Source organism: Ceratotherium simum, chromosome 21 (genome assembly GCF_057802395.1).
Source record: "Ceratotherium simum simum isolate JZ-2026a chromosome 21, ASM5780239v1, whole genome shotgun sequence".
Classification (NCBI taxonomy): Eukaryota; Metazoa; Chordata; class Mammalia; order Perissodactyla; family Rhinocerotidae; genus Ceratotherium; species Ceratotherium simum.
Window position 1 is genome coordinate 29,575,298 of NC_141920.1, and position 27,674 is coordinate 29,602,971.

General features: G+C 41.6%; 1 protein-coding gene across 1 annotated transcript; it reads right to left on the reverse strand.

Moving 5' to 3' along the window:
• Nucleotides 1–1,486: 1,486 nt before the first annotated feature.
• LOC106800046 (signal-regulatory protein beta-1-like) lies at nucleotides 1,487–27,674 on the reverse strand. Its single transcript, XM_014790134.2, has 4 exons — nucleotides 27,584–27,674; nucleotides 17,293–17,649; nucleotides 2,489–2,809; nucleotides 1,487–1,923 (listed from the first exon to the last, which is right to left on the reverse strand). The coding sequence occupies exons 1-4, from the start codon at nucleotides 27,657–27,659 to the stop codon at nucleotides 1,487–1,489; spliced, it is 1,191 nt and encodes a 396-aa protein (XP_014645620.2). The 5' UTR covers nucleotides 27,660–27,674.

Here is a 27,674-nt window from a genome sequence, read left to right on the forward strand (position 1 = left end):
AACCCAGGCTGGTCCAGACAGGCTGGCATAGACCCATCTCTCCCTGCTCTCTCTGTTCAGTACAGTCTGATGTCTAGAAACAACACAAGGTACAAGCACAGGAAGACTCTGACAGGAGGACGAGGAAGCAGACTGGCTGGGCCCTGAGGACTGGAGGGAGAACACAGTGGCCAGGGGTCAAGATTCCACTCTCCTGACTGCCCAGCACAGGAGGAGACCAGGATGGCATTAGAGAAAAGAGAAGTGTAACATCAGTCATCTAATTTCCTGCCTCAAGAAATGAGAAAAGGAGGAGCAAAATAAACCCACAGCAGAAGGAAGGAAATAGTAAAGAAAAGAGCAGAAAAATCAATGAAATTGAAAACAGAGAAACAATAGAGAAAATCCCTAAAACAAAAAGCAGTTTCTTTGAAAAGATCAATAACAATGAAAAACTTCTAGCAAGACTGATAAAGAAAAAAGGTGAAATGACACATTTCCAATATCAGGAATGAAAGAGGGGACATCACTACAGACTCTGCAGATTTCAGAAGGGTAATAAGGGGAGATTGTGAAAAACCCTACAGGCAGATAGGACAACTTAGAGAAAAGGGACCAAATTCCTCAAAACGCACAACCTACCACAATTCCCTCAATATGAAATGAATAATTTGACTAGCCCTAAACTATTAAGGAAAATGAATTCATAATTTGAAAATTCATGAAAAAGAATTCTCGAGACACTGATGGTTTCACGGGAATATTCTACCAAGTATTTATGGATGAATTAAAACAAATTTTGGTGCAAATAAACAGCTGTACAAGAAATTTGGTAAAATGTGAATATATACTTCATTTTAGATGACATTAGGGAATTATTGTTACTTTTTATTAATTGCATAATAGTATTGGTTTTGTAGAAAAAACAATGTCCTTAATCCTATGACCACACAATAGTGGACTCCATTTGCACCTGGATAATGTACATAACTAAGTTATTAGTGGACACAATTATGCAACTTCTGTATGTCTCTTGTTTTAGGGAAATTGTCTTCCTTTTCTTTCTTTCTTTTCTTTTTTTTTTTGTGAGGAATATCAGCCCTGAGCTAACATCCATTCTAATCCTCCTCTTTTTGCTGAGGAAGACCGGCCCTGAGCTAACATCTATTGCCAATCCTCCTCCTTTTTTCCCTTTTTCTCCCCAAAGCCCCAGTAGGTAGTTGTATGTCATAGTTGCACATCCTTCTGGTTGCTGTATGTGGGACGTGGCCTCAGCATGGCTGGACAAGCGGTGCATCGGTGCGCGCCTGGGATCTGAACCCGGGCCGCCAGTAGCGGAGCACGTGCACTTAACCACTAAGCCACTAGGCCAGCCCCTGTCTTCCCTTTCCTATCTCTTCTCTTCCAGCAGGCAGAGACGTGGACACTTGGTGTCTTGGGTGTGGGATTTGGGAGAGGGGAGTTCACTTCCATGATCTGCTTTATATTTATAAACTTTGAGATTATTCTACAGTAACCATGAATTACTACTTTTAACGTTTACAAAAAGATAAAATTTAAAAGGAGCCAGGTCAGTTGGAGTGGAGGCCTCACCAGGGGTTCCACCTGTGTCCTGCTCCTTCTGGTGGGCAGAGGCCTCCACGGTATGCTGTTTGGTGACTGCCTGCTGCCTGTCATGCTCCACCTGGCAGGTGAGCATCACATCCTCTCTGTGGGCAGATGAGTTCACCAGGAGCCAGCTCATCCAGTTAAAGGTCCCATCCTTGTTCTCTATGAGTGTTGAGGCCGTTTCTGTTCGGGACACGTTTCCGTTCTCCAACCAGGTCAGCTTTAGGTGCTGGGGGTAGAACTTGTTCACCTGGCAGGTGACGTTCACCAGGTTCCCTGCCGTGGGGTGTTGGGAAACCTCCAAGGTGGGAGAACTGAAACAGCACAGGGCAGAAGCTCTGACCTTATGGAACAGACAGATCACAGAGGAGGGCTCCATACCTTAGCTCCCAGCACCACAGATGGGAATTACCCAGGACAGTGCTAGGCTTGCAGCCTGCGCTCAAACACTGAGGGTGCTCTTTGCATATGAATGAGATCACAAAACAGTGCCAGGCACACAGTAGGTGCTCAGGGACTGGTAGCTCCTATTAGGGTCATAATGAGTGAAATCAACAAGCACAGCCCCTGGCATACAGTGGGAGCATAATAACTGTAGCAAACTAAATGAAATCACCAAGCAGGTAGGGGCTGGGCTTAGAGTAGGTGCTCAGTAGTTGGAGCTGCTATTGGTAAAGTGGACGACACGACCTAGCACAGAGCTCGGCACATGGCAGGTGTTCACGTGGCAGCTGCCATTAGAACAGGTGAGTGACCAGCACATCCAGGTGCCTGGTGATTGGGAAGGACAGTCAGGAACTAGATTCCAGGAAATCCAGGCCTGGAGCAAACAGCAGGGGGAGGAGCGGGCTTGGGGGCTTGGGGGCAGGTGTGGGCTTGGGCTGGGGTGAGGGGCATCTACCTCGGAGGGTCTCAGACAAGTTGGCCATCCCACGAAGAGGAGGGGCCCCTTGCAGGGTGACATGGGCCACCTCACAGATGACCTGGGAGCGAACATCCCCCAGGGCCAGCACCACCTTGGCTGTGCTGGAGACGCTGTAGGAAACGCCGTCTCCCTCTGGGTCCACGTTGGTCTGGGAGGCTGGGAGCTCATTCCCATTTTTGAACCACTTCAGGGTGATGTTTCTGGGGGAGAAGCCGTGGGACTCGCAGGTGAATCTCACTGTCTGCTCAGGTGGGGCCCTCGCCGTGGGGCCCGATACCACGGGGGGAGAGGGTTTGGCTACAAAAGGAGCATTTATAAACAATAAACATGACTGTGATTATATCACTGACCATAAGTGTGTGACGCTGTTAAGAACCTTCACATATAGTATTTATTTATTTTTTAAATTATTTTATTGAGGTCATATTGGTTTACAACATCATGTAATTTCAGGTATACATTATCATATATCAGTTTCTGTATAGACTGCATCGTGCCCACCACCAACAGTCTAATTTTTATCCATCACCATACACATGTGCCCCTTTACCCCTTCCGCTCACCCCTCACCCCTCTCCCCTCTGGTAACCATTAATCTGTTCTCTTTATCCATGAGTTTCTTTATCTTCCACGTATGAGTGAAATTATATGGTTTCTGACTTTCTCTGTCTGGCTTATCTCGCTTAACATAATACCCTCAAGGTCCATCCATGTTTTGCAAATGGGACAATTTTGTCTTTTTTATGGCTGAGTAGTATTCCACTGTATATATACCACATCTTCTTTAGCCATTCATCACTTGATGGGTACTTGGGTTGTTTCCATGTCTTGGCTAATGTGAATAGTGCTGCAATGAACATTGGAGTGCATAAATCTCTTTAAATTGTTGATTTCATGTTCTTTGGATAAATACCCAGTAGTGGGATAGCTGGATTGTATGGTAATTCTATTCTCAATTTTATGAGAAATCTCCGTACTGTTTTCCATAGTGGCTGCACCAGTCTGCATTCCCACCAGCAGTGTATGAGAGTTCACTTTTCTCCACATCCTCTCCAACACTTGCTATTTCTCATCTTTTTAATAGTATCCATTATGATGGGTGTGAGGCGATTTCTCATTGTAGTTTTGATTTGCATTTTCCTAATAATTAGTGATGTTGAACATCTTTTCATGTGCTTGTTGGCCAGCTGTATATCTTCTTTGGAAAAATGTCTGTTTATAACCTCTGCCAATTTTTGGATCAGGTTGTTCTTTTTTGTTTTGAGTTGTATGATAGGTTCTTTATGTATTTTGGAAACTAACTCCTTATCAGATATATGATTTGCAAATATTTTCTCCCACTTGGTGGGTTGTCTTTTTGTTTTGTTCATGTTTTCCTTTGCCTTGCAGAAGCCTTGTAGTCTGATGTAGTCCCATTTGTTTATTTATTATTTTTTTTTGTGAGGAAGATCAGCCCTGAGCTAACATCCATGCTAATCTTCCTCTTTTTGCTGAGGAAGACTGGCTCTGAGCTAACGTCTATTGCCAATCCTCCTCCTTTTTTTCCCCAAAGCCCCAGTAGATAGTTGTATGTCATAGTTACACATCCTTCTAGTTGCTGTATGTGGGATGCAGCCTCAGCATGGCCAGAGAAGCGATGCATTGGTGCGCGCCCGGGATCCGAACCCAGGCCGCCAGTAGCAGAGCGCACGCACTTAACCGCTAAGCCGCAGGGCTGGCCCCCCATTTATTTATTTTTTATTTTGTTTCCCTTGCCTGAGGAAATGTGGTATTTGAAAAGATGCTAAGTCAGATGTCAAAGAGCGTACTGCCTGTATTTTCTTCTAGGAGTTTTATGGTTTCAGGTCTTACATTCAAGTCTTTAATCCATTTTTAGTTAATTTTTGTGTATGGTATAAGAAAATGGTCTACTTTCATTCTTTTGCATGTGGCTGTCCAGTTTTCCCAAAACCATTTATTGAAGGAACTTTCCTTTCTCCATTGAATGTTCTTGGCTCCTTCGTTAAAGATTAGTTGTTCAAAGATGTGTGGTTTTGGTTCTGGGCTTTCAATTCTGTTCCATTGATCCGTGTGTCTGTTTTTGTGCCAGAACCATGCTGTTTTGATTACTATAGCTTTGTAGTGTATTTAGAAGTCAGGGATTGTGATGCCCTTCAGCTTTGTTCTTTTTTCTCAGGATTCCTTTGGCTATTTGGGGTATTTTGTTGTTCATATAAATTTTAGGATTCTTTGCTCTAGTTCCATGAATAAAGTTGTCGGGGTTCTGATTGGGGTTACATTGAATCTGTAGATTGCTGTAGGTAATATGGACATTTTAAGTATGTTTATTCTTCCCATCCATGGGCATGGAATATCATTCCATTTCTTTATATTGTCCTCAATTTCTTTCAATAATATCTTATAGTTTTCAGTGTATAGGTCTTTCACCTCCTTGGTTAAATTTATTCCTAGATATTTTATTCTTTTTGTTGCAATTGTGAATGGGGTTATGTTTTTGATTTCTCTTTCTGCTAGTTCGTTATTAGTGTATAGAAATGCAACTGAGTTTTCTAAGTTGATTTTGTACCCTGCAACTTTACTACAGTTGATCATTTAATAGTTTTCTGATGGATTCTTTAGGGTTTTCTACGTATAGAATCATGTCATCTGCAAACAGCAAGAGTTTCACTTCTTCCTTTCCAATTTGGATACCTTTTATTTATTTTTTTTGCCTAGTTGCTCTGGCCAAAACCTTGAGTACTATGCTGAATAGGAGTGGTGAAAGTGGGCACCCTTGCCTTGTTCCCATTCTCAGAGAGGTGGCTTTCAGTTTTTCAATGTTAAGTATTATGTTGGCTGTGGGTTCATCACATATGGCCTTAATTTGTTGAGGTACGTTGCTTCCATATCCATTTTATTGAGAATTTTTGTCATAAATGGATATTGGATCTTGTCAAATGCTTTCTCTGCATCTATTGAGGCGATCATCTGATTTTTATTCCTCATTTTGTTAATGTGGTGTATCACATTGATTGATCTGTGGATATTGAACCGTGTCTGCATCCCTGGTATAAATCCCACTTGGTCATGGTGTATGATCCTTTTAATGTATTACTGTATTCGGTTTGCCAATATTTTGTTGAGGATTTTTGCATCTATGTTCGTGTGTGATATTGGCGTGTAATTTTCCTTCTTTGTGTTGTCCTTATCTGGTTTTGGTATCAGGGTGATGTTGGCCTCATAGAATGAGTTAGGAAGCATTCCATCTTCTTCTATTTTGTGGAATACTTTGAGAAGGATAGATATTAAATCTTCTTTGAATGTTTGGTAGAATTCTCCAGAGAAGCCATCTGGTCCTGGACTTTTGTTTTTTGGGAGGTTTTTGATTACTGTTTCAATCTCCTTAAAAGTGATCAGTCTGTTCAGATTCTTTGTTTCTTCTTGATTCAGTTTTGGGAGGTTGTATGATTCTAAGAATTTTTCCATTTCTTCTAGGTTATCCAATTTGTTGGCATATAGTTTTTCATAGTATTCTCTTATAATCTCTTGTGTTTCTGTGGTATTCATTGTAATTTCTCCTCTTTCATTTCTAATTCTATTCGTTTGAGCCTTCTCTCTTTTTTTCTTAGTGAGTCTGGCTAAGGGTTTGTCAATTTTGTTTATCTTCTCAAAGAACCAGCTCTTAGTTTCATTGATCCTTTCTAATTTTTTTAGTCTCTATTTTATTTATTTCTTCTCTTATTTTTAATATTTCCCTCCTTCTGCTGACTTTGGGCTTTGTTTCTTCTTTTTCTACTTCTGTTAGGTGTAGTTTTAAAATTACTTATTTGAGATTTTTCTTGTTTGTTGAGGTGGGCCTGTATTGCTATAAATTTCCCACTTAGAACCACTTTTGCTGCATCCCATAAAGAGTTGGTATGTTGTATTTTCATTTTCATTTGTGTCCAGGTATTTTTTGATTTCTCCTTTCATTTCTTCATTTATCCAATGGTTGTTCAGTAGCATGTTGTTTAGTCTCCACATATTTGTGACTTTCCCAACTTTTTCCTTGTAGTTGATTTCTAGTTTCATAGCATTATGGTTGGAAAAGATGCTTGATATAATTTCAATCTTCTTAAATTTATTGAGGCTTGCCTTGTTTCCCAACATATGGTCTATCTTTGAGAATGTTCCATGTGCACTTGAGAAGAATGTGTATTCTGCTGTTTTGGGATCGAGTGTTTTATATATATCTATTAAATCGATCTGGTCTAGCGTTTTATTTAAGTCCACTATTTCCTTGTTGACTTTCTGTCTGGATGATCTATCTATTTATGTAAGTGGGGTGTTGAGGTCCCCTGCTATTATTGTGTTGCTGTCAATTTCTCCCTTTAGGTCTGTTAATAGTTGCTTTATATTCTTTGATGCTTCTGTGTTAGGTGCATATATATATTCATAAGTGTGATGTCCTCTTGGTGGAATATCCCTTTTATCATTATATACTGCCCCTTTTTGTCTCTAATTGTATTTTTTATCTTGAAGTCTGCTTTGTCTGATATAAGTATGGCAACACCTGCTTTCTTTTGCTTGCCATTTGCTTAGAGTATTGTATCCCATCCCTTCACTCCGAGCCTATGTTTGTCTTTAAAGCTGAGATGTTTTTCCAGGAGGCAGCATAATGTTGGGTCTAGTTTTTTAATCCATCCGGCCACTCTGTGTCTTTAGATTGGAAAATTCAATCCACAACATTTAGAGTGATTATTGATATATAAGGGCTTAATACTGCCATTTTACGTCTTATTTTCCAGTTATTCTATATTTCTGTTGTTTCTTTTCCCTTGTATTTCTGACTGCCATTTCAGTTTGGTGGTTTTCTGTGATGGTTTTCTCAGTTTTCTCTTTATTTATGAATTGTGGCTCTGCTCTGATTTTTTTAGTGGTTACCATTAGGTTCATATAAAAGATCTCATAGATGAGATAGTCCATTTTCTGATAGCCTCTTATCTCCATTAGCTTAAGCAGGTTCCATCCCTCTCCTCTTCCCCTTCTGAGTTATTGTTGTCACAAGTTATTTTTTTTTGGATGTGTTGTGATTTTGTGGCTAAATTGAAGTGTTTTTAGTTATTATAGATGCTTTCTTCCCCTTTATCTTTTATGTTATCTTTAAGTGTTTGCTAACCTATTCTGATAGAGAGCTGCAATTTTCTGATTTTGTCTATATATTTATCTCCTAGCTCAAAGCTGTAAACCTTTGCCTTTTGGTTTTAGATATGAGGGCTTCTTTCATCATTTCTCCTAAGGGAGGTCCAGTGTCGGTGAACTCCCTCAGCTTTTGTTTATTTGGGAAAGCTTTCATTTCTTCATCATATCTGAAGGATAGTTTCAATGGATAGAGTATTCTTGGCTGAAAGTTTTTGTCTTTCGTTGTTTTAAATATATCAGTCCTTTCTCTCCTAGTCTGTAGGGTTTCTGCTGAGAAATCCACTGAAAGCTTGATAGGGGTTCCTTTGTAGGTTATTTTCTTCTGCCTTGCTGCCCTTAGTATTTTTACTTCATCATTGATTTTTTCCAGTTTTACTATTATATGCCTTGGAGAAGGTCTTTTTGCATTGCTGTTCTTAGGAGTTCTGTTGGCTTCGTGTACTTGTAAGTCCAGTTTCTTCCCCAAGTTTGGGAAGTTCTCAGCTATTATTTCTTTGAACAAGCTCTCTACTCCTTTCTCTCTGTCTTCTCTCTCTGGAATACCTATAATCCTTATGTTGCTTTTCCTAACTGAGTCAGATATTTCTCAAAGAATTTCTTCATTTTTTAAAAATCTTAGTTCTTTCTCCTCCTCCACCTGAAGCACTTCTATATTCTTGTTTTCTAATTCCCTAATTCTGTCCTCCATAATGTCAGTTCTATTTTTTATGGTTTCTGTATTATTTTTTATCTCATTAATTGTTTTCTTCATATCCAGAATTCCTATATAGTTTTTTTAAGGGCTTCAATCTCTTTGGTGAAGTGTTCCTTCTGCTCATTAATTTTATTCCTGAGCCTGTTGATCTTCTTTCTGAATTTTCTTATAACTTGTTGAGTTTCTTTATGACAACTATTTTAAATTCTACATCGTTAGATTATAAATTTCCATGACTTCAGGATTGGTTTCTGGAGACTTGTCATTTTCTTTCTGCCCTGAAGTATTAGTGTAGTTTTTCATTGTGTTTGATAAACTGATCCTTTGCCTGTGTCTTTGTGGTAATATCAGGTCACCAGTTCCACCTGCCACCGCTAGGGGGGAGCAGGAGCTGTGTTTCTCATCCCTCCCTGTCTGCTGGAAGTTGTGTAGGTACTGCTGCCATGTGTTTGCATGGGCTGGCACACCTGCTTGTCAGGTTGCTCTTGTGGGGTTGGGGCCTCTGTGCTCAGTGGGTGTGTTGTGCAGGTGCAGGCTGAGTCTGTGCTTGTGGGTGGTTTGGCTGAGCCCCTGAGCTTAGTGAGCAGGGCACCTTCGCGGGGCCTGAGCTGCCACCACTTGGTGGGGAGCATTCTCACAGGAAAGCTGCTGCAGCAGGGTGGGCACTCCCACAAACCAAGCTACCCCTCAGAAGGTGTTCATGTGCATGCCAGGCTGCCCCCATCTCCTCTTTCAATCACTCCCAGCTGCTCTGTGAGGCTCTCTGAGCTGGCTCGCTGCTGCCGGGGAGGGGGAGAGGTGCGCTCACCTAGTTCCACTGCTTCCCGGGGATCCATTCCGCCCACCTTCAGATGTATAGCTGCATGGATCTCTCAGGCATCTCGTTGTGCTGTGTGGGAATCCTCTGTTGGTTACTGAATGTCTGTTTAGTTGTTACTTAAGGGGGAAGAGACAAAGGGAACAGTTCACTCCACCATGATGCTGATATCAGCCACATATATTATTTTTTACTCCTTCTGATAGTGCTGGGAGGGCAGGTCATCATCCTCAACTTGCAGAGGAGGATACACAGGTTCCCAGAGGTGAACTCTGAGTAAGGGGCCAGGCAGACATGCAATTCCAGGACTGAGTTCAACGTCCACCTTCTTTGCTCTGCCAGGTGATTTCCCACCAGTCTGGGCACAGGAACAAAATGTCTGATGGGTCTCACTCCCATCAGTATTAACTGTTCCCAGTTGGCCTCCCCTGGAAACCTTACCAACATCAGAGAAAGTGTTTACAGAAGCAAATGCAGGGGAGCAGTGGCATAGTGGGACTGCCAGGAGAGCTGGAACCAAGCTGGCCAGCCCAAAAGAGGTGTGGCCATGGCACATGCCAGTTCCTCATCTGTAAATGGGGCAGCAGGCATTTCTCTTTCCCGGGGTTGCAGTGAGAGGTAAATCAGGCAATGGAAGCATTTTTTGTTTTGAATAAAATAGAAGACACTTCACAATAATAAACAAACACTGATCTATCTTTAATCCAGACTTAATTTATATCCAGAGCTCTCACTGCAGATACTTATAAATTTATTCCATAGTTTTCTTTCTTTCCACAAATATTCCAGTAGGGTCTAATCTGTGCCAATGCCTGAATTTGAAAGGGAGGAGGTGAAAGGATGTTTTTCTGAATCCGGGTTCTCTTGGGTCAGTTTTGGATTGAAAACAAAGATCCTTGAGTGGCGAGAAAGCCAGTGGTGGTTAATTTGTTAATCATTATTAAATCAGAAGAGACACAGACACAGGCCTGTGAAGCAGGCACCTCCTGTGTCCTGAAAACATACACAATCCAGTGAATCAAAAGTGAGGACAGTTTTTCCTTGTGGACGTGTCCTATAGGGTGTCTCCAAATTGTTAATTATTACACAATACCTTCTATATCACTCACCAGGCAGCAAATGTTACAAATATTTGCATTTGTAAATATTTAACTGGTTTTCTAAAACTTGTCAAACATTTTGAGGACAGAGTGAGGAGGTGTCACTTGAATAAGTCATAAAATGCCAGCAGCCCCAATTCCCCTAGAGGGAGGAGATGCTGTGACCATTTATCAAGTCACCATTTATCAAGAGCGTCTTGGGGACCTGATGTTGGGCTGAGATCTCTGGGACCCTCAGCTCCTTAATCCTCCCACCTACCCTGTGAGGGAGGCTCCAGTGTGGTCCCATTTATGGGGTGAGGTTCAGGGAGGAACGAGGCTCACCAAGGGCACACAGCAGGTAAGGGGCAGAGCTCATCTCACTGCACACATGACTGATTAATTTTAGCATCTCTGGCATTATCTTGAGCCTTAGTGTCTGCTTCTATAAAAAGTGAAACAAAACACCACCCTGGTAGATGAGTGAGGATGTGTGTAAAACACAGAGCCTGGCATATGGTAGGTACTTAATAAATAACGCCCGTGATTGTTATTACAAAATCTAGTTCTGAAACTACCTATGTACTCACTAGGCAAAACAAAAGTATAGCAGATACACTAAGAAGTTCTCAAATCCTGCTCCCTTCAGCTGCTGTGAAAAACCCAAATGAAAAAAAGCAGTAGATGACAAAGGAACCAAGAATATACAATGGGGAAAGGACAGTCTCACCAATAAATGGTGTTGCAAAAACTGCATGTGAAAAGAATGAAACTGGACCACTATCCTACACCATACACAAAAATTAACAAAATCAATTAAAGATTTGAATGTAAGACCTGAAACTATAAAACCCTTAGAAGAAAACATAGGCAGTAAGTGCCTTGACATCAATCTTGGAGATGATTTTTTGGATCTGACACTAAAGCAATGGCAATCAAAGCAAAAATAAACAAATGGGACTGCATCAACCTAAAAAGCTTCTGCACAGCAAAGGAAACCATCAACAAATTTAAAAGGCAACCTACTGAATGGAAGAAAATATTTGCAAATCATATATCTGATAAGGGGTTAATATCCAAAACATATAAACTCAATAGCAAAAAAACAAAGAATCCAATTAAAAAATGGGCATAAGGTCTAAATAGACATTTTTCCAAAGAAGACATACACATGGCCAACAGGTACATGAAAAGGTGCTCAACATCACTAATCATCAGGGAAATGCAAATCGAAACCACAATAAGATATCACATCACACCTGTTAGAATGGTTACTATAAAAAAGACAAGAGATAAAAAGTGTTGACGAGGGTGTGGAGAGAAGAGAACACTTGTGCACTGTTGGTGGGAATATAAATGGGTGCAATCACTATGGAAAACAGTATGGAGATTCCTCAAAAAATTGAAAATAGAACTACCATATGATCCAGCTATTCCACTGCTGGGTATTCATCCGAAGAAAACAAAAGCACTAACTCGAAAAGATATGTGCACCCCCCTGTTCATTGCAGTGTTATTTACAATAGCCAAGATATGGAATCAACCTAAGTGTCCATCTAGGAATAAATGTATAAAGAAAATGTGGTGTATATGTATGATGGATTATTATTCAGCTGTAAAAAAGAATGAAATCTTGACATTTTCAACAACATAGATGGACCCTCCCTTTCCCTCTGGGTGGATGGACCTTGAGGCCATTATTCTAAGTGACATAAGTCAGAGAAAGACAAATATCATAGGATTTCACTTATATGTGGAATCTAAAAACAAAATCAAGCTCATAGATAGAGAGAACAGATTGGTGATTGCTGAGGGGGTGGAGATTAAATGGGTGAAGAGGGTCAAAGGTATAAACTTCTAGCTATAAAATAAATAAGTCCTGGGGATGTAATGTACTACATGGTGACTATAGTTAATAATACTGTATTGTATATTTGAAAGTCACTAGGAGAGTAGATCTTGAAAGTTCTCATCACAGAAGAAAAAAATTTGTAACTATGTATGGTGATGGATGTTAACTAGACTTATTGTGGTGATTATTTCACAATATGTACAAATATCAAATCAGTATATTGTGCACCTGAAACTAATACAATGTTATATGTCAATTATACCTCAATTTTAAAAAAGCAATAAAACCCCCCAAATTATGATTCTTTCCCTCTTTTTCTGATAATCCCCTCAGGAAACAAGTTTGGTGAATTGGTTTTCAAAACGCACATGAGATCACAGGTGTTTCCCGGCAGATCAGCTCTTTACAGAAAGCTGACATTCTGAAAGGAGGGAGGACAGGTTTTGTCAGGGACATCTTGGTGAGCTGAGGCAGGGAGGGCTCGGGGCTGAGCAGTGAGTGAGTGCGAGGATTCCAGCCTGTTAGACACACGTGTTTAAAGATGGGAAGGTTTCCTCAGCAATGAAGCTCGGCTCTGAATGGGGTGTCTGGGCTGCCCATCCTTAGGGCAGAAGGGGCAGGAAGCCACTCTCAGCCCCAGGTGCTCCTGGGAGGGTGTTCTGGCCACTCCACTTGGGCTTATTTTCTTGGGCTCCAAAGAGTTGTCGCTGGCACCTGCTGTTTGAAGTACCCACACCCCAAAAAGCTGTTCCCACAGGCCCAGCAACACAGGGGAGCCACGTTTGCCAGAGAAAATAGTCACCAGGCTCTTATATTCCTCGTCACATCCTGCAGAGGTTGGTGCGACCATCCACCTTCTACAGGTGAGGACACAGGCCTAGCAAAGAGGACTGGGTCTCAACATTGAACTAACACCTGGATTTGGGGTGATGCTCTGTGCTGGGTGATTTAGAGAGAGCACCTCAGATCTTTTCAACTCTCCTAACAGGAGTCCATGATTATCCCCATTTTACAGATGGGCAAACTGGGGCTGAGAGAAATGAAGGGACTGTTTCCTCCCTCCACTGTGTCCCAGGGGAACCTCCTGTGGCCCCCGGGCTTTCATGTCCATCACAGAGCAAGTGTCCTCCTCCTTGACCCCACACTGACCACCACCCTCTCTTACCTCTGGGATTCCTGACTTCAAGCAATTACTGGAGGAGTCGCCTCTGGAGTGCCCAGGCCTGGGGACCCTGCAGCGATAAAGGGAGGACACGGGCTCCTGACAGCTGGTCTAGAACATGAGCTCTTGCTCACGCGGGGCCCCAGCACCTCTGGGAAATGCCTCCCCCTCCTCATCCTCAGTCTGCTGAGCCAGGGTCGGACTGCACGGTGTTGCTGGAGTGCAGCAGCCCCTCTCCGCCCTGTCCACACCTCCCTTCCCAGAGCTGCTCCTGCAGGCTGCTCAGTGAAGGACAATGTCACAGCAATGGGGGAGACTCCTGAGTGCTGTGACGTGGGCTGAGCCCTGTGTTTTAGGAACAGGTTCAGCACATCACGAGACACTTGCAGTATCTGCCTGATATGGGGTCGTAGGGTAGCCCCGCCTCCCCCACAGGACTTTTTTTTTAATGCTTATTGCTGAAGAACAGAACATAAAAGATTTTAGAGGAGAGGGTTGGAGCTTTCTCCACACTTTTAACAACCACAGCAGGGGGCTTCAGAGCAGGGCCTGTGAGTGAGGCTGGTGGGAGTTCAATCTTGGCTCTCCTGCCTGCTCACCAGTCAGGTCAGTTCTCTGAGCCTCAGTGTCCTCATCTGTAAAAGGGCAACAAATGGCCTCTCTCTTATAGCACTGGTTATAAAAGTAAGTTAAAATCAGAATTCCAATGACATTTTTTCATGGAAACAGAAAAAAGACTCCTAAAATTTACATGGAACAGCAAAAGATCCCGAACAGCCAAAGCAATCCTGAGAAAAAAGAACAAGCTGGAGGTATCACACTCCCTCAATTATTTAGTAAGCAAAACAGCGTGGTACTGGCAGAAAAACAGACAAACAGATCAATGGAACAGAACTGAGAGCCTAGAAATAAAACCACACATCTATGGACTGCTAATCTTCACCAAAGGAGCCAAAAACATTCAATGGAGGAAGAAAAGTCCCTTCAATAAATGATGTTGGGAAAATTGGACAGCGACATGCAAAAGAATGAAAGGAGACCATTATCTTATACCATACTCAAAAATTAACTCAAAATGGATTAAAGACTTGAATCTAACACCTGAAACTATAACACCCCTGGAAGAAAATATGGGCAGTATGCTCTTTGATATTGGTCTTAGCGGTATCTTTTTGAATATCGTGTCTCCCTAGGCAAGGGAAACAAAAGAAAAAATAAACAAATGGGACTACATCAGACTAAAAAGCTTCTGCAAGGCAAAGGAAACTGTGAACAAAATGAAAAGACAACCCACCAATTGGAAGAAAATATTTGCAAATCATACATCTGATAAGGGGTTCGTTTCCAAAATATATAAAGAACTTATACAACTCAAAAAAAAGAACAACCTGATCACAAAATTGGCAGAGGATATGAACAGACGTTTTTCCAAAGAAGTCATACAGATGGCCAACAGGCACATGACAAGATGTTCAACAGCACTAATTATTAGGGAAATGCAAATCAAAACTACACTGAGATATCACCTAACACCCATCAGAATGACTATAATAAAAAGACAAGAAATAAAAAGTGTTGGGGGGTGTGGTGTGGAGAAAAGGGAGCCCTCACACACTGCTGGTGGAAATGCAAACTGGTCTAGCCACAATGGAAAACAGTATGGACATTCCTCAAAAAACTAAAAATAGATATACCATATGATCCAGCCATTCCACTTCTGGGTATTTATCCAAAGAACATGAAGACACTAATCTGAAAATGATATGTGAACCCTATGTTCTCTGCAACATTATTCACAATAGCTAAGACTTGGAAGCAACCCAAGTGCCCATCTACAGATGAATGGATAAAGAAGATGTGGTATATATACACTATGGAATACTACTCAGCCATAAAAAAGATGAAATTGTGCCAGTTGTGACAACATGGATGGACCTTGAGAGTATTATGCTAAGCAAAATAAGTCAGACAGAGAAAGACAAACACTGTATGATTTCACTCACATGTAGAAGATAAACAAACACATAGATAATGAGAACAGATTGGTAGTTACCAGAAGGGAATGAGGTAGCAGGAGGGTAAAAGGGGTAAAGGGACACATATGTATGGTGACGGATGGAAACTAGCCTTTTGGTGGTAAACAAGATGCAGTCTCTACAGAAGCTGAAATATAATGATGTACATCTGAAATTTACATAATGTTATAAACCAATGTGACCTCAATAAATAATTTTTTTTAAAAGAGTAAATGCCATGGTGAAGATACAGCATCTGGCATGCTACGTCTCCCTGTCGCCTCCAGCCTCCCTCCTTTCTCATCCAGTGTATCCTCTGGGCAGGCAGCTTGGGGAAGAGGAGTGAGCACTCTACTAGGAGGCGGCAGATCTGAGTGGCGGTGGAGCCACTTACTAGCTGTGATTATTTATGCAATGGAGGCACCATTGGGAATTTTAGTCATATCTGCAAAATCAGGGTAAAGCCACCTGCTCTGCCTATGTCCAGGGATTGTGGGACTTAATTGATACCATGTCTAGGAGGCAATTTTGTCAATATCCACACGAATTAAAATACACCCTCTAACCTAGCAATGCCACCTCCAGTGGCTTCTCTCTTTTGAGTAGAGTGGTTCATGGACATGGTTATCACCTGCAGTGCTGTTTTAATAGGCCAAGGTCAGGAACAACTTATATCCATGGACAGAGGACTGTAAAATGAATGTGCTATCTCCATACAATGGAGTGTTATGCAGCTGTTGAAACAGTGGGCAGCTCTGGGTGCTGATATGGAATGCTTGACTTGGGTTGATGTGGCTGAAGGTTGAGAGAGGTTTCCCAATGACCTTGGGCCTAAGGGTCAGAATGAAGGGACTTCTGATCTTTTATGAAGCCAAAGACAGGGAGAAGTCTTGATCCCTGTTCAACGGTTTGGTGTAAGGAGTTTTTAGTTATGCCTACCATGCACCAGGCTCTTTGATGGAAATAGTGACCATGCTGGGCAGGAAGTAGTCTGGCTGGAATCAGTTTTGGTCCTGGAAAGATCCCCTCATTCATTGGAAATGTGACCGTGGGCAAGTCACCCATTACCGGTTGGCCACAGGCTCCCCATCTGTACGTGGGGGTTTGGGCTAGATGGGTCTAAAGGTCCTTCCTGTGCAGACATTCTAGGTTTCAGGATCCTGGCCCTCTGGCAGAAAACCCTAAATTACCATCCTTGCTGCCTCAACAGGAAACCCCTAAGTCACCCACATGGGGAACCTCTTTGCTGGGTGAGGGACATTCTGAGATGACCTAGCTCTGCCCAGTGCCTTCAGTGACTGTGTGAGTTGATCCCTGAATCACTCAAGGGGGTTCTGGACACACAGCAAACACCCAACCTGTGTGTCTCCTCCAGCCAGGCTGTCAGAGTGAACAGAGTCTGGGCCTCTTAGGGATTCCTCTCAGTGTGATGTTTCTGAGGATGAAATGAAGAAACACATGTTCTCCCCTCCCTGCCCTGCCTGGATTTCTCCTCACAGGAAGGGAAGAGGACATGACCCTCCTGGGAGAAGAGTCTTTGCCTGCTGTGTCCACTGCTGCTTCCACAGCACCCAGAGCAGTGCCTGGCACACAGTAGGTGCCCATTAAGTGCTGATTAAAGGAAGACTTGGCCACATTGAGGGGCACTCTCTGGGGGCAGGGGCGAGGTCTGGCCTTCTGACTGGGTGAGTCACTCAGACTTTCAGTTCCCTCATCCCTGGAACCGAAGGGCTGGATGGGATGGAAAAAGCAAGGGCTATGGAGCCAGGCAGATGGGTATTCCAGACTTTTCCCCCCATTTACCAGCAGTGGGGCCTTGAGCAACTAGTACGACCTCTCCAGGCCTCAACTTCCCTGATCTGTGGAAATAGGTGAAATCAGATCATGAACATAAGCACCCACTGCCACACCTGATTCTTGCTGTTGCTCAAAGAATGGAGGGCGTTATTATTAACTTGTTGTCACACACCACAGGACAAAGGAGGCCCACACTGTACTCACCACTCACGGTGAGCTGGGTGCCTGGTCCAGACTTAACCTCAACATCATCAGGGCTCCCTTTCTGGAACTTCACACAGTAGTAGATACCAGTGTCTGCTGGGGTAACGGTACTGATGCGGATGGAAAAGTCCGTGTTGTTTCTCTTCGTAGTGTCTGAAACATTTTTTACTCGGGGGAAGTGGCCTCCTCTGAAACTGTAGATTAACTCCCGGCCTGGCCCTGTCCTCCTGAACCACTGGACAGTCCCCACAGGGAGGATGGAGGTCAGGGTGCAGCGCAGAGTGGCTGTCTCTCCAGCTGCAACTGACACTGACTTCTCAGGCTGAATCACCTGCAGCTCTTCCTCACTTGCCACTCCTGGAGAAAAACAAGCCCATTGTTTATTCATCCTTATGTGATCCTGTATACTTTTTCTCAAGTGTTTATCAACAGCAGCTTTCACTGACTGAGTGCACACCATGAGCAGGCCTTGAGCTCAGCACATGGCATGTATCATTATGTGTAACCCTCACAACCAGCCTGTAATGTGAGACCGTATCACAAATGAGGAACTGAGGCGCAGAGAGGTTAAGTGATATGGCAAAGAGTGAGTGTGAGTGAGCCCTCTCTGGATGTCATGCTTCACCAAATATTTCTGGATGTCCAATTTCCAGCGTCATGGAGTGTTGCACTTCTGGACCTCTGCATTGGGTGGGATCATGAAAGTTTTTGAGACCAATAGGTTGCAGTAGAAGTGATGAAGGAATATTGTGGGATACACATTTGACTGCAAGAACCTCTATGGATCAACTTCCCTCTTCCATTTCCCTCTTCCACATGCTCATGATGGGTCTGCTCCATCATCCTGGATACTTGAGTGGCAGTGATGGCAGAGCTCCCAACACACAATGAACATGTAGATTAAATAAGAAGTAAAACATTGTTTCAAGTTCCTGGGATTACTTTCCACAGCATAATCATGTTTTATTAGTGTCCTAATCCTGCTGTAACAAATTACCCAAAATTTAGTCTCTTAAAACAACAGAAATTTATTGACTTATCATTATGGAGGTCAGAAGTCCACAACTGGTGTTACAGGGATATAATCAAGGTGTCAGCCAAGCTGGATTTCTTCTGGAAGCTCTCTTCCTTGCCTTCCAAATTCTAGATGCTGCCCACATTCCTTTTCCCATGGTTCCTATTACTCATGTTACTTCCTATTACTCCTATTGCTTCTATTACTCCTATTACTCCAGGCTCTTGCTTCCATTGTCACTTGTCCTTGTCAATCTTTGACTTTTCTGCCTCCTTCCTATAATGACCCTGGTGGTTGCATTGGGCCCACCTTGATAATCAATGATAATCTCCCCATATCAAACGTCTTAACTTAATCACCCCCGCAAAATCTCTTTTGTGAGATAAAGTAAAATATTGACAGGTTCTGGGTATTAGGACATGGGCCTCTTTGAGGGGCCAATGTTCTGTCTCCCACACGCATCTCTCCTAACTTTCAGAAACCATTTACCATAACATAAACCTAAGTATGTGGCATTGTCACACAAGGTGAAGGACAAGGCAACTTATTGGAATCTGGAAGAAGGGCCATTCAAGCAGTGCTCTGGTGAAACAGTTCTAAAAATAAAACTAGAAATCAATAACAGGAGGAGAAATGGAATATTCATAAGTACATAGAAATCAAACAACACACTCTTAAAAAACCAGTAAGTCAAAGAATAAATCACAAGAGAAATTAGAAAATACCATGAGGCAAGTGAAAACAAAAACACAGGATACCAAAAGTTATGAGATGCAGTGAAAGCAGGGCTAGAGGGAAATGTACAGCTGTAAATGCATACATTTAGAAAGAGGAAAGATCATAAATCAATAACTTAACTATACCTTCAGAAATTAGAAAAAGAATTGCAAAATAATTACAAAATCCAAAGCTAGCAGAAGGAAAGAAATGATAAAGATTAGTGCAGAGATAAATAAAATGTGAATAGAAAAACAACAGAGAAAATCAACAAAACCAAGTGTTGATCTTCAAAAAGATCAACAAAATTGACAAACCTTTAGCTAAATTGACTAAGAAAAACAGAGAGAAGACCCAAATAACTAAAATCAGAAATTAAAGGATACTACTAAAATTTTACAGAAATAAAAGAGATTATAAAAGAGTACTATGAACAACTGTACACTAATGAATTGGATAACCTAGAAAAAATGGACAAATTCCTAGAAACACATGACTTACCCAGACTGCATCATGAAGAAATAGAAAATCTGAATAGAACTATAACTAGGAAGGAGATTGAATCAATAATAAAAAATGTCCCAACAAAGAAAAGCCCAGGACCACTAGGCTTCACTGGTGAATTCTACCAAACATTTAAAGAAGAACTAACACTAACTCTCTTCAAACTCTTCCAAAAATTTGAAGAGGAAAGAAGCCTTCCTATCTTATTCAGAGTCGTTCTAGACTCATGTATAGGCCAGCATTATCCTAATACCAAAGGCAGACAAATGCACTTAAGAAAACTACAGACCTGGGCTGGCCCCGTGGCTTAGCGGTTAGGTGTGCACGCTCTGCTGCTGGCGGCCTGGGTTCAGATCCCGGGCATGCACCGATGCACTGCTTCTCTGGCCATGCTGAGGCCATGTCCCACATACAGCAACTAGAAGGATGTGCGGCTATGACATACAACTATCTACTGGGGCCTTTGGGGGGGGAAAATAAATAAATAAAATCTTTAAAAACAAACAAACAAAAAACTACAGACCAATATCTCTTATGAAAATTGATGCAGCAATCCTTAGCAAAATATTAGAAAACCAAATTTAACAGCATATGAAAAAATTGTACACTATGACCAAGTGGGATTTATTCCTGGAATGCAAGGATGGTTCAACATATGAAAATCAAACAATGTAATGTACCATATTAATAGAATGAAGAGGAAAAAAACCCCACATAATGATCTTATTTGATATAGAAAAAGCATTTGAAAAATGTCAACATTTTTTCAGATAAAAACAATCAATAAACTAGAAATAGATGGAAACTTACACAAAATGATAAAGTCATACATGAAAAACCCACAGCGAACATCATACTAGATGGAGAAAGTCTGAAAGGTTTTCCCATAAGATCAGAAACAAGACAAGGGTGCCCACTTTCACCACTTCTATTTAACGCAATACTGGCAGTTCCAGAAAAAGAAATTAGGCAAGAAAAAATTTTAAAAGACATTAAAATTGGAAAAGAAGAACTAAAACTATCTCTGTTTGCACATGACATGATTTCATACGTAACAACTCTAAAGATTATACACACATACACAAACTAATGGAGCTAATAAATTAATTCAGCAAATTGGCAGGATGAAAAATCAACAGACAAAAATCAGTTGCACCTCTATGCACTAGTGATGAACAATCCAAAAATGAAATCAAGCAAACAATTCCGTTTACAATAGCATCAAAATTTAACCGTGGAGATGAAAGACTTGTACACTGAAAAGTAGAAAACATTGCTGAAAGAAATTAAAGGAGACATAAATAAATGGAAAAACATCCCATGTTCATGGATTGGAAGACATCATGTTGTTAAGATGAGTGTTGAATATTACGTAAACTATCTACAGGTTCAATACAACCCCTGTCAAAATCTCAATGGCAGGAATATTTTTTGGAGAAATAGAAAAGCCCATTCTGAAATTCAGATGAAATCTCAAGGGACCCCAAATAACCAAACAATCTTGAAAAAGAAGAACATAGTTTGAGGACTCACACTTCCTGATTTAAAAACTTACTACAAAGCTACAGTAATCTATGTAGTGTGGTACTGACATTAGAACAGATATCTAAACCAATGGAATAGAATAGAGAGCCTAGAAATAAACCCTTAAATATGATCAAGTGATTTTCAGCAAGGGTACCAAGACCATTCAATGGGGAAAGGACGGTCTTTTCAACAAATGATGCTGGGAAAACTGCATATCCACATTCAAAAGAATGAAGTTAGAACTTTACACCATATACACAAATGAACTCAAAATGGATAAAAGACTACATATAAGAGCTAAAACTATAAAATTCTGAGAAAAAACCATAGTAAAACTCTTCATGACATTGGATTTGGCAATGATTTCTTGGATATGACACCAGAAGCATAGACAGCAAGAGAAAAAAATATGCAAATTGGATTTCATCAAAATTAAAAACTTTTGTGTGCAGAGGACACTATCAAGACAGTGAATAAAGGACTCACAGACTGGGAGAAAATATTTGCAAAGCATATATCTCATAAGGGATTAATATCCAGAATATATAAAGAACTCCTACAATTCAACAACAAAAAGATAGACAATGAATTAAAAAATGGACAAAGGACTTGAATAGACATTTCTCCAAAAAAGATGTACAAATGGTCAGTAAGCACAAGAAAAGATGCTCAACATCACTAGTCATTAGAAAAATGCAAATCAAAACCACTATGAGATGTTCCTTCACATCTCTTGGGATGGCTTTTATCAAAAACAAAATAAAAAACAGAAAATAAGTGTTGGCAAAGATGTGGAGAAATTGAAACACTTGTGCCTTGCTGGTAGGAATATAAAATGGGGCAGCACCTGTGGAAACCAGTGGCGATTTCTTAAAAAGTTTCATATAGAATTTACCATATGGACACAACAATTCCACCCTTAGGTATATACCCCAATATATCAAAAGCTGAGACTCAGACACGTGTACATCAATGTCCATAGCATCATTATTCACAATAGCCAAAGGTAGTAGAAACAACCCAAAATTCCATGAAGAGATGAATAGATAAACAAAATGTGGTATGTGTGTTAAGGAAAGTTATTCAGCCTTAAAAAGCAATGACATTTTGATATGTCCTATAACATGGATGGACCTTGAGAATATTATGCTAAGTGAAATAAGCCAGATAGAAGAGGACAAATATATGATTCCACTTGTATAAAATACCTAGAACAAGGAATTGCATAGATATAAAAAGTAGAACAGAGGTTATCAGGGGCTGGGGGCGGGGAGGGAAGAAAGGGGACTTACTCTTTAACGGGAACAGAGTTTCTGCTTAGGATGTTGAAAAAGTTCTGGAAATGTATAGTGACTGTTTCACAACATTGTGAGTGTACGTTGTGCCACTGAATTGTATCCTTAAAAATGGTTAAAATGGTAGATTTCATGTTATGTGTATTTTACTCCAATCAAAAATATGTACTGGGGGCCGGCCCGGTGGTGCAAGCAGTTAAGTGCGCGCACTCCACTGCGGTGGCCCGGGGTTCGCCTGTTCGGATCCCGGGCGCGCACCGACACACCGCTTGGCAAGCCATGCTGTGGCGGCGTCCCATATAAAGTGGAGGAAGATGGGCATGGATGTTAGCACAGGGCCAGTCTTCCTCAGCAACAAAAGAGGATGATTGGCAGATGTTAGCACAGGGCTGATCTTCCTCACACACACACAAAAATGTACTAACACAAGGTGATAGTCTATGTAGAGCTTTTGAATTGGACTAAATGGCTCAAGGAAAAAAAATAAAATGTGTGGTCCTAAAGGCTGATAGATTTGAGAAACCTGCACTTGAGTGGGGATCTAGAGCCATGGGAGCAAATAAGGAAACATCAGACATCAAACTTGTGTTTTGAAAAGAATTGTGGGTGGTTGACTGTGTTTGGACAGTGAGTTATGAGTTGAAGGGACAGGAGTCACCTTTGGGCCAATCACTGAACTGCAGAGGTGAGATTTTCCTGTTCCATTTCACTGCCTCAATAACTAGCCAGTTTCTGGACACGTAGAAAAATATAAAAGCATTCCTTCTTGTTTGAAGTGTCCTAAAAAACAGGCTTGGGTTCTGGTGGCAGGGATATAAATCAGAGGAGCAGGCTGTTGTGGCACCACAAATAAATCCTGTGTTCTTTTCTATTCCTTAGCTACTCCTCAGGGAGAAAATTTGTGTTCACCTTTGCAGAGTGTGAGCTGGTGAAACCCACCCACTTAGCACTGTTTGTAACCAAACCTGCCACCTAAGGAAGCACATGCTACTACAGGGCAGGTCCTTTGGTGTGCCCAGAGCATCAGGTGGTTTGGGTTTTAAACCTAGAGAAGAAGATTGGGGGCAGGGAATCTGAACTACTAAGACAAAAATGGGAAGAAATATGAATGAATCTTGGAGGGACAAATGGCAAGAATAGAGGAGGGAGGAGAGAAGAGGGATCAGAGGGTCAAAAGAAGCCATGCAATGGCAAGAACTCTGCCATTTGTGTATCTATAATTCCCGTATTTACATCTCTGGCTGAAACGTTTCCCCAGAACTCTGGACTGGTATGTCCAACTGCCCACTAGCCATGTTCCTTGGATGGAAATAAACATCTCACAGTTAACATGACCCAAAGTGAACTCCTGAATTTCCTCCACAGCCCTCCATATCTTAGCTGAGGCACCATTACTTTTCCAGATGCCCAGGTCCCAAACCCTTGGAGTCTGTGTCTCTCCCACCCCAATCCTATGCATCAGGAAATCCTGTTGGCTCCACTCCAGCATGGGTCCAAAATCTGACCTCTTTCCCCATCTCTACCAGCTACTGTCCTGGTGCAAGCCACTTCTTTTTTTTTTTTAATTTTTTGTTTATTGCAGTAACATTAGTTTATAACATTGTATAAATTTCAGGTGTACATTATTATACTTCTATTTCTGCATAGATTACATCATGTGCACCACCCATATACTAATTACAGCCCATCACCACATACATGTGCCTAATTATCCCTTTCGCCCTCCTCCCTCCCCACTTCCCCCCTGGTAACCACCAATCCAATCTCTGTCTCTATGTGTTTGTTTGTTGTTGTTATTATCTACTACTTAATGAAGGAAATCATACGGTATTTGACCTTCTCCCTCTGACTTATTTCACTTTGCATTATACCCTCAATGTCCATCCATGTTGTCACAAATGGCTGGATTTCATTGTTTCTTATGGCTGAGTAGTATTCCATTGTGTATATATACCACATCTTCTTTATCCATTCGTCCCTTTATGGGCACTTAAGTTGCTTCCAAGTCTTGGCTATTGTGAATAACGCTGCAATGAACACAGGGGTGCATGTATCTTTACGCATTGGTGTTTTCAAGTTCTTTGGATAAATACCCAGCAGTAGAATAGCTGGATCATATGGTAGTTCTATCCTTAATTTTTTGAGGAATCTCCATACTGTTTTCCATAGTGGCTGCACCAGTTTGCACTCCCACCAGCAGTGTATGCGAGTTCCCTTGTCTCCACATCCTCTCCAACACATCTTGTTTCCTGTCTTGTTAATTATAGCCATTCTGATGGGCGTGAGGTGATGTCTCAGTGTAGTTTTGATTTGCATTTCCCTGATAGTTCCCACATCTTTTCATGTGTCTGTTGGCCATCTGTATATCTTCTTTGGAGAAATGTCTGTTCAGGTCTTTTGCCCATTTTTTAATTGGGTTGGTAGTTTTTTTGTTGTTGAGATGCATCAGTTCTTTATATATTTTGGAGATTAACCCCTTGTCAGATGTATGGTTTGCAAATATCTTCTCCCAATTGTTAGGTTGTCTTTTCGTTTTGTTGAGGGTTTCCTTTGCTGTGCAGAAGCTTTTTAGTTTGACGTAGTCCCATTTGTTTATTTTTTCTATTGTTTCTCTTGCTTGGTCAGACATGGTGCTTGAAAAGATGTTGCTAAGACTGATGTCGAAGAGCGTACTGCCTATGTTTTCTTCTAGAAGTTTCATAGTTTCAGGTCTTACATTCAGGTCTTTCCATTTTGAGTTAATTTTTGTGTATGGTGGAAGGTAAGGGTCTACTTTCGTTTTTTTGCACGTGGCTGTCCAGTTTTCCCAACACCATTTGTTGAAGAGACTTTCTTTTCTCCATTGTATGTTCTTGGCTCCTTTGTCGAAGATTAGCTGTCCTAGATGTGTGGGTTTATTTCTGGGCTTTCGATTCTATTCCATTGATCTGTGTGTCTGTTTTTTGTGCCAGTACTATGCTGTTTTGGTTACTATAGCTTTGTAGTATATTTTGAAATCAGGGAGTGTGAGACCTCCAGGCAAGCCACTTCTTGTTTGCATGAAGGCAATGACCTCTTACCTTCTGTAGTTGCTTCTGTCTAAGTCCTGTTGTAGTCTATTCTCAACCAAATGCTAGGATAACTTACAACTCATGTCAGTTCTCTCTTCAAAACCTTGCAATGACAGCCATGTCACTCAGAGCAAAAGCCCAAATCCGTGAACACAGCAGGGAGATTCTGCCCTCAGGGCCTTTGCACATGCTGTTCCCTTTCAAGAAGGCTCTTCCTCCAGATCATCATGTGTCTCACCTCTGCACATTCTTTTTCTTTTTGCTTAAATTTCCCCTTCACAGTGATGCCCACCCAGACTACCTGTTTAAAATACATCCCACCCTACAGAGCATCCCAATTCTGTTATCCAGCTATACTTTACTTTCTTCTTTAACACATCACTTTCTAGTACACTACATTATTTACTCATTTATTATGTCTATTGTTATTGTCATTTCCCCACTAAGATATAAGTTCCATGAGGACAACTACTTTGTCTCTTTTATTCACCAATGTACCCACAAGTTCCTATATCAGCTCCTGGCACAGAGTAGGTATCCAATTAATATTTGTATGATGCATGAATGGCCCAGTGTGACACCTCCCAGAGACCCTGAAGTCTATTTTAAGTGGTTAATCTCTATGGAAATTCCGTCAGAAACTGAGTTTCGCCAAGTAGATGACTTGGTGCAAAACAAAAGCAAATTGCATATACTCAGGAAGCAGAAGAACCCAGGAGAAGAAGACCACAAACTCTCTTCCCCACACTCATCCTTCCTCACACCCAGTTGCAGAAGCTGCAGAAATCTCATGAGATGGAGGTGAGGTAATGGTTAAACCCATGAGCTCTAGAATCAACTGCCTGAGTTCAAATCATAGCTCTACAATTACCACTGAGTGACCCTGAACCTCTCTGTGCTTCCGTCTTCTCTTCTGTAACGTAGAGGGGACAAGAGTATCTACCTTGGATATAGTGATCTCATGACATAACAGCCATAGGCATTTCCAACAGTGTCTGGACATGGGAGTGTTCAGGAGTTAAAGTTATCACTCATTAGAGTCCTGGGGCATGGAGGCTTCAGCTGACGTTACAGGATGTAGATGTGGATATGGATACAGATATGGATATAGATACAGATATGGATATAATTATAGATACAGATCAGATAGGCAGGAGTCTCTGTATCTTTTATCCCCTTCTCTCCACCTCACCTCTATCCAGCATGGAAGGAGGACTCCAATGTAGTAACGCATGGAAGAGAGAAGTTTGCTTCTCAAAAGCATTTGGAGGGGCAATAAGGAGTAAATTTAGAGAAGCAGAAGGGAAGGATGTTGGCTGAGAGACAGAGAAAGTTAAACGTCTGTTCAAGGTGCATTTCACGTAGACTGAAAATGATTTGAAGAAAACTATAAGGAAAGCCTTTTAAAAAAATCCCATGTGTGTGTGTACAATTCCTCACACCCACTTATACACATAGACCCACACACACACACACACACACACACACAATACAGGCATTCACAAATAGATATAAAATTGTGGCTCAATGCTAGTATAAAGGGTTGTTTTGTGAATTAAATGAAATTATAACACATATTAAGAACTCGGTAAAAAAACTGGCACAAGGAACCACCCAACACATCACTAACAAAAGTTTGCCAGTGCACACAGAATTGGAACTCTGGTGATCTCTAAATGACATGATGCTGATGATTATTCTTCTGTTTGCTTCTCTATACTTTCTGATTTTTCTGCAATCAGCCTCCACTGAGAAGCCGAGCAGCATAACATGGTTAAAGGAATGAACTCTGGGGCTGATAGGCCTAGAATTGAATCCTGGCTGCTCCACTGCCTTAGGTGGGTGACACTGGGCAAGTTACTCTCTCTGCCTCAGTTTCCCCATCTGTAAATTGGGGATAATGGCCATAGCAATCACACAGTGTTGCTATGAGGATTAGACGAGTTAATATACACAAAATTGTCCTTGTTGCTGTTGGAAGCATCATCTGTTTTGACGCCTCTGGTAACCAGCTGCAGGTGATGGATCCACAGAGAAAATGCTCATACACCTGATTTCATGCTCTCAGATAACGCCCGGTCCTGGGCCTTCTGTGGTAGCTCTGGGTGGTGCGCCTGTGTTTACCTGAAGGCCCTAAAGTTCCCTAGACAGAGGGAGGGGATTCTACCCCAAGGAATGCTCACCTGTGAGTCCCAGCAGTAGAGTCAGCAGCAGGCAAGGAGGAGGGAGGTGGGGCCGGGAGGCAGGGACGGGCATCATGGAGGCCTGAGGAGC

Bases quoted from the DNA above. Each gene is read 5' to 3' on its own strand.
- LOC106800046 (XM_014790134.2), bottom strand. From the start codon at position 27,659: ATGATGCCCGTCCCTGCCTCCCGGCCCCACCTCCCTCCTCCTTGCCTG. The intron at 17,650-27,583 runs GTGAGCATTCCT...GTTTTTCTCCAG, and splicing joins TCTACTGCTGGGACTCACAG to GAGTGGCAAGTGAGGAAGAG. The intron at 2,810-17,292 runs GTGAGTACAGTG...CTCCTTTTGTAG, and splicing joins CACCCAGCTCACCGTGAGTG to CCAAACCCTCTCCCCCCGTG.